Source organism: Microcaecilia unicolor, chromosome 11, assembly GCF_901765095.1.
Source record: "Microcaecilia unicolor chromosome 11, aMicUni1.1, whole genome shotgun sequence".
NCBI lineage: Eukaryota > Metazoa > Chordata > Amphibia > Gymnophiona > Siphonopidae > Microcaecilia > Microcaecilia unicolor.
Genome location: NC_044041.1, coordinates 58,650,587 through 58,663,591, shown reverse-complemented (window position 1 = coordinate 58,663,591; position 13,005 = coordinate 58,650,587). Strand labels below are relative to the sequence as shown.

The 13,005-nt window shown below is 43.4% G+C and overlaps 1 protein-coding gene across 1 annotated transcript in view; it reads right to left on the bottom strand.

Annotated features, from left to right (window-relative positions):
• The window catches only part of LOC115480360 (carbonic anhydrase 15-like), a 34,112-nt gene extending 25,248 nt beyond the window's left edge, over positions 1 to 8,864 (bottom strand). Inside the window, exons 1-2 of the mRNA XM_030218997.1 lie at positions 8,600 to 8,864; positions 2,740 to 2,775 (exon numbers count right to left, since the gene is read on the bottom strand). Of these exons, the coding sequence (XP_030074857.1) occupies positions 2,740 to 2,775; positions 8,600 to 8,690 (127 nt within the window). The 5' untranslated portion in view covers positions 8,691 to 8,864. The remainder of the gene's footprint in view (positions 1 to 2,739; positions 2,776 to 8,599) is intronic.
• Between the last annotated feature and the right edge of the window lie 4,141 nt (positions 8,865 to 13,005).

Below are 13,005 nucleotides of genomic sequence, written 5' to 3'. Positions count from 1 at the left end.
GTGTAAAGTTGGAGGTAGTGGGTTTTGGGTGGGTATTGAGGGGCTCAGCAGACAAGATAAGAGAGTAATGGAGAGATGTGTACCTGAGAGCAGTGTCCCCTAGGGTGCCCCATTGTTCCGGGATGTCTGTGTGGCCAGTTTACTAAAAATGATGGCTCCTCCTACATCCTAATGGCTTGATTTTGTTTGTTTTTCACTTGGACTTTTTTTTCTGAAAAATGGACCAAAAATATAAATGCACAGAGCACAAAAACATCTAGCAAATAGCCATTAAGAAAAAAAGATGTTTTTTCTGTTTTGAAAATGGCTATATTCCCCACTTGAATTTTGGCCATTTTTAGCAAAACGTCCAAAGTTGGACTTAGACGTCATATCAAAAATACCCCTCCATGTCAACTAGGTGCATTATGTAGTAATTTCAGTGTTGATGTCATGAAGATCCTGTTGCATGCCTATTTATTCTCAGATGTTCCTGATTATCGCTTAAAAAGCCTTCAGACATTGCAGAATGCTGCAGCTCACTTCTTGTGTCATGCTCGTAAGTTTGATCACGTCCGTCCACTCTTAATTCAGTTACATTGGTTACTTATCAAGTTTTGCTTTTAATATAAGCTATTGCTATTGACCTTTAAAGCTTTCCGTTGTCACGGTCTTACCATGATCCCGGGGCAGGAAATCTGCCAGCAGATGCTAGGCACAGTGTGGACATGCCGTCTTTTGGTGGCGGCTGGGATCCAGTGGGGCCTTGCAGGTACACCTCTGATGTCTCTCCTACCCAACATGACCAGCAGGATGCTAGGAGCTAACATCATCTCAGCAGGGCATTTAATCGCCCCTGTCGGGCTCCTGTGTCTTTGCATCTCCTACTGCCTGCCTTGTTGCTGAGGCACCCTGAGACACCCTGAGTTGCCTAGTTCCTGAAACTCTACCTGTACCTGAGGTGAGCCTTTTACTTTTTAGCACCACATATATGGAATGGTCTCCAAAAGCATTTAAGACAAGAAGAATATTTTATCTTTTTAAAATCCATATTCAAGACTCATTTATTTTGCTTGGCCTACATGGAATAGGAGTTGGGGTTTCCGGTGATAGACTTGATGGGGTGGGTGGGTGTGTGTGTGTGTGTTGGCAAGACTGTCCTTTCCTATCAAATACTGTAGTTCCTTTTCATTTCTTGTTTATAGTTTTAAATGTAAACCACTGTGATCTGTAATGCAGTAATCAGTATATCAAGAAGAAATAACATAATATTACACAGCATAAGAGTCTTGGCTTTCCTCTTTCCATAGCCCCCTCTCCGTCCCCCACGTTAGGAAAGACTCTGATCATTTACCATAAATCCTTTATTGGAAGAAAGGTTAAAAAAATTGTCCCAGTTGTGATGGGCATTACTGACCTGATTAAAACTTTCCAAGCACACCTTGATATGTTGCCTGTATATATTATGCCTTATGCCAGAGATTGAGATCAATTTCCACATACAATGGCTTAGGAATGAGGATCATTACTGTCATACTATGTATGAAAGTAATCTATTAAGAGCCACTGCCCCTGAAAGACAAAGCACAGCCCCTGTCTCTACAGCTGTGGCATGCTCTGAAGGACTAAGCACTTGCTCAGGAAGGAGGGAGAATATTAAATAAGTGCCAAAACCAGTCAGATGTAACCCAGCCTGCCTCCTGCATCCTTAAAGTTCTCCTCATGGGGCCAAGCCCAACAAATGAAGCTTCATGGTCATGCTCCATAATGTGCAAACCAATGAGAAACATCTGCAGCCCAGAATACTAACAAGAGGCAATGTATGTAAAATAATACCAGGGAACTGCAGATTGGCAGACTCTGTACCCCATTCTAACACCTGGAATAGCAGGATAGAAACATCTGCACTGCCAAGGATACCAGGCTGGCAACATCTATACCCCATTCTAATGCCAGAAATACCAGACTGTCAACATTTATTCCCCATTCTAACACTAGAAATAGCAGGGTAGAAACAGCTGCACCCCTGTATATTATTTATTTATTATTACACTTGTACCCTGCGCTTTCCCACTTAAAGCAGGTTCAATGCGGCTTACGTAGTAATAGGGATTACAGAGTATTGATAGAGAAAATATAGGTTAATAGCAGAATAATAAAAGAGATAGGTAGGTAAAGATGGGGAAGGGTGAGGGGAGTAGGAGAGGTATGAGCAAGGGGTAGATGAGCATTGGAGGAGGGGTAGAGGGGGCGGGAGGGGGTGGGACAGGGAAAAGTATAGGGAAATTAGGTGGGAGATATAGTCTGAGTCATTCTCGTTGTCTTCTGGATATGTATTGGGTAGAAGGGATCCAAGAATACCAGGCTGGCAACATCTGTACCCCATTCTACCATCTGAAATAGCAAGCTGGCAGCAATCAGCCAACAATGCATGAGATCAGCACAGACAGCTGGCTTGTAAGCATAACACGGTCACTGGTAGCTCAGACATTCTGCAGATGATTTAACCTACTTTAAGCCAGTCCCACCTTATTTTAAATCAAATAATCAGTTAAGCGACTTCTGAAGCCCCTTCTAGTACATCACTGGTTGTAACATGCTTTAGTAATATGGTTATATATATATTCTATAGTTGGATTTCATATATTTGCTGTATTGTTTTGAAGATTGATATCCTATTGAGTAATAGTGACCACCTTCTTGTTTCAGTTATTAATAATATGTTGACACTAGTTCTGTCACTTTCCCATCAATACTCACCACAGCTGACGTCCTGTGAGTCATAACACCATTTACCTGCAAAACAGAGGAATCATTGTTAAGTGACCCTTAGCCTCAATCAATGGTCAGGGGTCATTGTTATCTGTCCAGTATTAATGGCACCCTATAGACACATTCAAATATTTGCTGCACTTCAACAAAATACAAGTAGGTGACATTTTCCATAGGAAAGGAAAAAGGGCCACAATCTGGACTTATACTGCGGGAGTTTCAGCGGAAGCATGAGAAAATCTCTCTTTACAAGAGTGTGTGAGATGCCCGGACACATCTATCCTCAAATATCTGCTCTCTGCTATCTAAATAGTTTAATATATAGGACCATCAGATATTGTATACTGTACTATATAATATCTGATGGTCCTATATATTAAACTGTTTAGATAGTAGAGAGCAGATATTTGAGTATTGACTAATCGGCTCCTACTGGGTTGAATATTAAGACCACGGTTAGATTTCACTATTGTTGAGTAATCAGAGGCATCTATCAGCATACCTGACAGAATGAAACATGCTTAGGACAGACAGAGAGCCCAACCTCAGTGACAAGCAGAAGAAATGAGAGAAGGACTCTGAGTGTTGGCACATTCACATGAAATTTGAGGGGGCCAAAAAAGGGAGAATCCAATCCAATGGGCAGGCAGCTGCTTTAGGACTTCCCAGAAATTTTGGATTACCTACGCAAACTTAAAATCAAGGAGCACAAGGTGACCACATGCTTTAGACAGCACAGGAACCAAGGAGGAACAATATGACCTTGAATGGTCTCTCTACCAGTAGAGGTAGGGAAGATAAACACTGTAACAATGCTTAACTGTGCTTGTGACAGACAGAGAGAGGGCAGTGATGAAAAGATATAGGGGAGTCAGGTATTTAGTTGTTCATCTACCAGCAATAGTAGAAAACCAGAGATGAAGACAACTAGGCAGACAGGGTAGGCTAATTGGCCTTTTTTGTCTGCCATCATCTGCTATGTTGCTCTCAGAAATATTCAGTTCATGGCACAATCTTTTTCCCTCCACTCTCCTCTAATCCACCATTTCTCACTCATTTCTCTGCCTCTACCCCCGTCCTGCTTTACAGTCCTCTTTCTCTTTTGCTTTTCTCTCTCCCCCTTCTATCCCCATGTCACCTCCCTCCTCTCCACTCCCTTTCCTTCTTTCAGTCCCTTCTCATCCCATCCTTTTCCACCTCTCTCTTTTCCTTCTATTCGTCTTCCAAACTTCTCTTTATCCCTCTCCTCTACCCCCTTCCACTCAATCCTCCTACCCATCCATTCATCATTCAGTCCCTTTCTCCCTTCCCCTTCCCTTCCTTTCTCTTGCAGAAGAATACAGAAGTCAGACTGTACCTGCTGCTTTTCTCTTGTGGCCTATGTGAAGCAGGAAGCTGCAAGTCTCATATGCACCAGAATGAGGTGGCCAGAAATCCATGCCTGACCCACAGCCTCCAGCCTGGAACTGGGTAACTTAGCATCCCTGTTTTGGAGAGTATTTAAACCCTCATTTGTTCTGCTTGGAATTTGTTTTCTGGATCCCTAATGGAGTGTCTGAATGGTACTGCCTCTTCTCCCCCCCCCCCCCCCCTTTTAAAGCAATACACAGAGAAACCTATTCTCATATTAATGTCAGTAAATAGCTTTCTATAATAAGGACAGTCATTACTGGTGTGCATATCCTGACTGGCTGTGATTCCCCCAGGACAGGTTTGGGAATCACTGGATTAGCAAGAGGTAGGACTTAGGAGAAGCAGTTAGAGCAGTGGTTCTCAGCCCAGTCCTTGAGACGCACTCAGCCAGTCAGGTTTTCAGGATATCCACAATGAATATGCATGGGGTTACCATATGGCTCCAGAAAAAGGAGGACGGATTGAGCTAGCCGGGTTTACTTCCATTGCTTTCAATGGAAGTAATTGAGCCAGCCGGGTTTTACTTCCATTGCATTCAATGGAAAGCAATGGAAGTAAAACCCGGCTAGCTCAATCCGTCCTCCTTTTTCTGGAGCCATATGGTAACCCATACAGCAGAGGCAATGCATGTGAATATCCTGAAAACCTGACTGCTTGGGTGTGTCCTCAGGACTGGGTTGTGAACCCCTGAGCTAGAGATATGTGAAACCTTTATATGTGGCCCTAGAATAGCCTTTGCACTAGACCCAAGTCATCCCTGACAGTCTGATCCAGCTCTGGTTTTTGCTCCCTTCCATCAGTTAACTTGCAGTCCTTTCTTTGCTGGAGAAACAGAAACTACAAATTCATAGCTGCAGACCCAGATCTGGATCAGACTAACAGAGTTGACCTGGGCCATGTGACAACTCTACCCCCAAGCCTCCCAGTCTTTCCACCAGTGCTTAGATTTCAGTCCACAATGGTAATCTGTATGGCTGGAAGTTACAGTAAGGCTCTTTCTGTTGCCTCAGTTACACAGCTGTCTGCCAACGCTGCTCATCTGTCATCCCTTTAATAAAGGGCCATACCTCACTGAAGTGGATTTTCATTATTCCAGATTGTTTGGGACAGATACAGAGGGTAGGGCTAAGGCAGGGAGATCGTTGTGGGCAGGCAGAGTGGATCAAGTAGTCCTTATCTACCACCTTACCATAGAATTGCTCTACAGACCAGAAAAACAGACTATAATAGGTTAAGGACTGAAAGACCCATCTAATCTGCCCAGCTTTCTTCCTGGTGCAATGCTATAGATCCCAGCTATTCTCTGGGTCTCCCTTTTCTATTAAAACAACTTTCTTCATGTGCATTCTGTATACTATTGAGGTATTTGAATATCTCTATCATACCCTTCCTTCCCCTTGCAGTTTTTCTCAGGTGAAAATTCCAGACACACTACAATCCACCAGGTCTATTTCCTTCAGAGCTTCAAGACTTGAGCATCCTTAGAACCTACCCCCAGAATATACCTGAGCTCTCTCCTTCCACCTCTTCTTTAAGTCATAAAACATTGTCTGAAACAGAAGGGATAGACATACTTGTGATGGTGAGACAGAAGGGAAAGAGATGCCTGGAGATAGTCTTTATTCCCTGTGTCTTTTAGGCTTTTCATAGTTATATAGAAAAATTATGGCAGATAAAGACCATACACCCTATTAAGTCCACCCATCCATACCAACTATTAATCTCTACTTTCCCTTCCTCTCCATCAGAGATGTTCTGTGGACAGAAACAGAGAAACTGATAGCAGATAAAGACCAAACAACCTATCCAGTCTGCCCATCCATACCAACTACTAATCTCTACAACCCCTTCCTCTCCCTCGGAGATCCTCCGTGCATATATTGTGTTTTCTTGAGTTCACATATTGTCCTCATCTCCACTGGGAGGTTGTTCCATGCATTTACCACCCTATCTATAAAGAAATATTTCCTTGGATTACTCCTGAACCTATCCCTTTCTCTATCCTGCGACATCTCACTCCAGAACTGTCTTTTAATTCTAATATTCCAGATATAAATGAAAAAAAAACTAAAACATTAAGTGGAGTGGAGGAGTGGCCTAGTGGTTAGAGCACTGGCCTTGCAATCCAGAGGTGGCTGGTTCAAATCCCACTGCTGCTCCTTGTGACCTTGGGCAAGTCACTTAACCCTCCATTGCCTCAGGTACAAACTTAGATTGTGAGTCCTCCTGGGACAGAGAAATATCCAGAGTACCTGAATGTAACTCACCTTGAGCTACTACTGAAAAAGGTGTGAGCAAAATCCAAATAAATATTTGAGATTCTACATGGAATGTTGCTGTTGCTACTATTGGAGATTCTGGAATGTTGTTACTAGTTGAGATTCTACATATAGTAACATAGTAGATGACAGCAGAAAAAGACCTGCATGGTCCATCCAGTCTGCCCAACAAGATAAACTCATATGTGCTACTTTTGTGTATACCTTACCTTGATTTGTACCTGTCCTTTTCAGGGCACAGACCATATGTCTGCCCAGCACTATCCCTGCCTCCCAACCACCAGCCCTGCATCCCACCACCGGTTCTGGCACAGACCGTATAAGTCTGCCCAGCACCATCCCCACCTCCCAACCACGCATGTTTGAATTCTGTTACCGTTTTCATTTCCACCACCTCCCACGGGAGGGCATTCCAAGCATCCACCACTCTCTCCGTGAAAAAATACTTTCTGACATTTTTCTTGAGTCTGCCCACCTTCAATCTCATTTCATGTCCTCTCATTCTACCGCCTTCGTATCTCCGGAAAAGGTTCATTTGCGGATTAACACCTTTCAAATATTTGAACATCTGTATCATATCACCCCTGTTTCTCCTTTCCTCCAGGGTATACATGTTCAGGTCAGCAAGTCTCTCCTCATACGTCTTGTAATGCAAATCCCATACCATTCTCGTAGCTTTTCTTTGCACCGCTTCAATTCTTTTTACATTCTTAGCAAGATACGGCCTCCAAAACTGAACACAATTAATTTTGCTATTCCACTAGCAACATTCCATGCAGGACATCAGACTCACAGAAACAGAAGCCTGCACGGCTGCATTGCAGATCTGCAAGGGCAGGCTTCTACGTGGACTGTTGCTAGTGGAGGAGTAGCCTAGTGGTTAGAGCACTGGTCTTGCAATCCAGAGGTGGCCGGTTCAAATCCCACTGCTGCTCCTTGTGATGTTGGGCAAGTCACTTAACCCTCCATTGCCTCAGGTACAAACTTAGATTGTGAGCCCTCCTGGGACAGAGAAATATCCAGTGTACTTGAATGTAACTCACCTTGAGCTACTACTGAAGGTGTGAGCAAAATCTAAATAAATAAGTGCCCTGTTTACTAATGCATGCTAAAAATTAGCACACACTAACTGTGTAGACACCCATTAGGAATATTATGGGTATCTACATGGTTAGTGCTCTGATGCTCATCCTGCACTAAAAATGTTAATGTGCCTCTAGCCCAGTTTAGTAACCATGGCCCTAAATTGATTTAAGATATTTGTAGGCCCCCTATGAATGACAGTTCTAACACAGTACCTGAACTAACATAAATAAAAAGCGCTTTGAAGACTTATGTTAAAGTAACCGTAACTCTCCACATTGTAGGAATAAAGCTCAAAGGGGAGATTCTTGAGACTTTCAGTAGTAGAAATAGAGACTGTTATTTAATAGAGCTGTTGTTGAAATTTCTCAAATGACCTGGTAATGTGAGAGGGAGAGGAAGAGAGGACTATGAGACAGAGAGAAAGGGAGAGAGAGAAGGAAATCTAGGAAGACACATCCAGAGTAGGCAAAGAGGGAGAAACAGTAAATGAGAGACTGTCTCTGGTCTGCCAGCTGAGCTTTCCTCTCATGGTTGGCTAGGTGTCACTTTATATTGTGTAACCTCTTGGGCATCTCTAATAATAAAGCAAAGGGAAGAGAATTAAACAGAGGGGAGGGTGACAATGAGAAGAGTTTATGGACCTCTTCTTGAATCCCTTGGCTTTGGGTAGACTATGGCTTCCTACACAGTTGGACAAGCAGCCCAGATTCATACTTCCTTTCCACTATGTACAATCTGCACACTAATCGTCACTGATGGGAAGCAGAACTCATTCATTCCAATACTAGTACAAGAGGAAAGAGAGAGAGGCAGAGAGAGATAGATGAATGGGTGTCAATAGGTGAAGGATGTCTACAGTGCCTGACATGGCAGAAGGAATCAGTGTCGAACCTATTAAGGTTGGTCTGGGCCAGGTGACATTCCAGGGCCTGTCCTATTAAAATCCAGTAAGCACTGAACAGTATTCTGCACTCACCTGGATCAGGTAGTGCCTCTAGCATTAACTTAAAAATAGAGAATTAGAGCAAGTGAGAAACAGGCAGAGAAATGGATGGAGAGATAAAACTCACCTGCTCCAGATGCTTGCCTTAACATCACTGGGAAAGTGATTAAAGTTAGGAAGCACCCTGGTGCTCTCATTCTGTCCCAGGTGAGAAGCATCCAGTGATCTGCAAAGGCTGGAAAGAGCTGAGGTTTAGCATCTAGTAGGGATCTCACCCCCCACCTAACACTGAAGGCTGCACTTCAGGAATCTTCCCCCTTGCTCCTCACACGGCAGCTGGCAGGAACCACAATCAGGAGCTTGCTATAAAATAAGCAAAGTCAACTTCTCAGCATCAGCCTCTGCAGTGACTGATAAATATTCAGTAGAAGGCGATAGGGCTGACATTTTAACTCTTTACCCTCCTTTGGATGAGAATAATAAGCAAACACAGGTAACCTATAGTACTGACCAAACTAGTCTCAGCTTGCAACTGTCAGCAACTACTCCAGAGTCCCCTTAACTGACCAGACCATTCCCATCCCTCACTCCCACTGAGGAGGAAAGAAAGGCCAATGCAGAGGGCAAGGAGAGAAGGATAGAGGGGAGCAGAGAGAGAAGAAGTAGCAGGAAAGATTAAGACATATAGAGAAAGCTGAAAGAGAAGGACGGGCAGAGAAAACACAGAGAAGAGAAGACAAGGAGGCACATTCTAGTGGACACTGGAGCTCCCAACAAAATAAGGTATCTGGGCCTTCTGGTGACTTAATCTTGTGGTTTATAAGACACCAGAGTGCCTTAAAGTCATTACAGCCTTACATACAGTTATTAATAAAGGAACTAACATAGTAAATGACGGCAGATAAAGACCTGTACGGTCCATCCAGTCTGCCCAACAAGATAAACTCTTGTGTTTGGGTGATGGGGCTAGTTCTGGGCAAGACTTCTACGGTCTGTGTCCTGAAAATGGCAGATACAAATCAAGGTAAGGTATACACAAGAAGTAGCACATATGAGTATCTTGTTGGGCAGACTAGATGGACCCTGCAGGTCTTTTTCTGCCATCATCTACTATGTTACTATGTTATTTTACATGGTATGTGATACTTTATACCCAAGTTTGATTTGTCCTTGCCATTCTCAGGGCACAGACAGTAGAAGTCTGCCCAGCACTGTTCTTGTACTAAGTTCTGAAGCTAACATCAAAACCCTTTAAAATTTACACTCAAGCCGATCCATATCTATTCAGTCACAATCAGGGCGTAGACTGTAGAAGTCTGCCCAGCACCTGTTTCTCTTCCCAATTACCGGCGTCACCACCTAATCTCCGCTGATCCATTCCTTCTAAACCGGATTCCTTTGTGTTTATAAAATAAGCACAAGAAAGACTTCTCTACGTCACTAACTGAAGTAAACTACTGTGTGAGGTAGCTGAGGGATTGTGCTCCAGATCTGAATGTTTCTGAAGAACCATTTCTTGCAGCAGTTTAGCCCAAGGACAGCTCTCACTGCTACCTTGCCCCAAGATCCTCCCTTTGCTCAAGTTTATCCCACCCTTAGCTGCCCCTGCTTCATCCACAGGGTCACCTTGGCCACCGGAAGGCACCTGTTCCCTCTCTCTTGTGGCCTACCCTGCCCCCCCCCCCTTTCACTCCACAATCAGGTCCAGAACCATACATCCTCCCTTTGGCTGGCAGATCAAGGAACCTTCAGCTTGGTAAGCATTTCATTAAGTGAGCTTAGCGCTTATCACTTTAAAAATGACCTACTCTGGTGCTCCATTTATTTCATCTTATTTATTTGCTACATCTATATAATATAGATAAACTTTAATTACCCTGCTATACCTTAGAATACAAATTACACACAGATTACAATGTTTAAAACATATTTGAGAATAAAGCAATGTACATTAAAAGAAAAAAGCAGAGGGAGGGGGAGATGAGGCAGCACTGCTCTGGGGGCAAGAGGATGAAACAGAAAGTAGGCAGTAGTAGAGTCTGGAGATACCCAATATGTATCAGCATTATAATTGTCCCTGGAGTACCAGAAAGTTCATAAACCAGCAGAAAGCGCTGAGGAGAACAGTACAGAAGATAAGCAATAAGATCAGAGGCTGCTGATGTTCCTAGTTCCAGAAAAGAAAGATAAATAGGCCCAATCCATCCCAAACCGAGCAATAGAGTGTGGAGATACCATGAGGAAACTAGAGGAAGGAAGCTGAGGGCTGGGAGAAAATATAAACCCATACAGATTTCTTGTTTTATCTCCCTCCCTTGTCGTTAACAGCCTCCGACAGCACTTTTAAACCAAAATTACGGAAAACTAATGTATATATATATTATTTATTTATTTAGGCTCCTGTCATTTCTGTATTGTGACGGTAAGGGAAAGCTTGATTTGCAAAGCACAGCCTATGGTGTGCTGAGCAGCCTGGGCTCATCAGAGACGTTTATCTGCGTGAAATGTTTTTTTTAAATTCAATGGCTGTTAACCCAAAATTTCATCTTCCCTCCAGGTCATGGACTTACCTGTTTCTTAAGACTTAGATTCTGCTTCCATGGTCAGGTGAATTACTGAACGGCCCCTCCACACGCAGTCCATGAAATTATCCTCCTTTTTCAAATATCCACGGATACTGCAGACACATCGCTAGATTCCAGATTTCAGTGTTTCATAATATCAAAATATTTTAACACAAAACGTGTTGCCCAGTTGATCTTAACCCTAACTAAGTGTATGAATGCAACAGTCTAGTTCCCAAATTCTATGCGAAATGAATGTCTTTCACTGTGGGCAGTTATCAGTCCCGTAATCCAGTCTCAAATGTACCCCCATCCATAATCCAAGCACTCATCTGGTCACTGTATCACAGTCACAAATCAGGATGAGAAAAACTCATGGAGCATTTTGTGTTCCCTATCTCTTTCATTGCTTTTCATCAGTCACAGCAGAACTGAGCCATCCATAGCACTCGACAGGACCATTCCACCGATCCGGCCATCAGACATCATTTCACAGGTGTCCGTATCCGGATTTGAACCTGTCTCTTGAGAAGTGAAAGGGTAGGTAGCTCTTTCCCTGATAAAGAATTTCACTGTGGAGTACAATATTGGATTCTTTATTTTACATTGTTGTTCATCGAGAAAGTCTGTGCCATAGTGACTCACTAAAACCAGTTTTAACCCTTAGTGTCACCGTCCAGTGTCCGCAGACTATTGGATCTGCATTGGCAGCTAGGATTTTTGATGCCGATAGTTTGAAAATGTCTCCTTTTGCCTGCTGTTCACCACCACCACTACATGGTGCGAGGGAGAGGAACTCCGGTCACTATGCACGACTTGAATTTTGTGATTATTATTTAACCCAGAAAAAACTTCAAACCAGGCTGAGCGACTTGAAGAAAAAACAAGGATTCCCCCCTGGGCAAAGGGGGGAATATTAAACAGTCCCTTCGACAGCTTAGACTACTAGTAATATGTATCAGCATTATAATTGTCCCTGGAGTACCAGAAAGTTCATGAAACAGCAGAAAAGCCCCCTCCCCTACAATTCAGCGTTAATTGTGCTACTACGGGGGGGGGGGGGTCTGTGATGGATATTAGACAGTAATAGAAAATTGTTAACCAATCCGATTTGCACTTGTCTGACTTGTCTTGCAGTGATCATAGATCAGTCAGTGCTGCAACACTGCATCCACAAAGGCCCCCACACAGAGAGGGCAGATACCACCTGCATTACCAAATGAAAGTGTAGTTGGGGTGTGAGGAGGGGGGATGAAGGAGCAGAGACTCTGACCCGGTATATTGATTCAATCAACGGAAGAATTGTTCCAAAGACAGTTTCCAAGTCGCATGACTTCCTTCTCCAAAATATTCGATTTGTCTTGATATATAATAAATAATTATAGTCTGAAAAGAATTATGAGTTTAAACGAGTGGAGGAGTAGCTTAGTGGTTAGGGTGGTGGACCTTTGGTCCTGTGGAACTGAGCTCGATTCCCACCAGGCACAGGCAGCTCCTTGTGACTCTGGGCAAGTCACTTAACCTTCCGTTGCCCCATGTAAGCCGCATTGAGCCTGCCATGAGTGGGAAAGCGCGGGGTACAAATGTAACATAAAATTACTTGCACTTTTTTTTTTCTATTACCTAATGAAATGAATACGGGTTGGTAGGAGGGCATCTTTTATTACACATTTTCTTCCCACATATTCTCACACGGTACTGGCTCATTTGAAGAGTAATGGTCCCGGCCCAATATACTGCCTCCACCCACACCAAGACACCTAAGGCTGGGAAGGGATCCTTTCCATTATCCTGCACTGCGGGAACTACTTTGCTAGTCACAAGGTCATGTTGGAACTTTTAATAAATGTTTTAAACTGCTCCCGCTGTACCAAACGTATGGCTAATAAATAAATCATACCCTTCCTGGGTTTTCGCCTTTGCATGATACAGCTGGCACAGCAGCACACCAAGTGGCACTGCCCTGTCT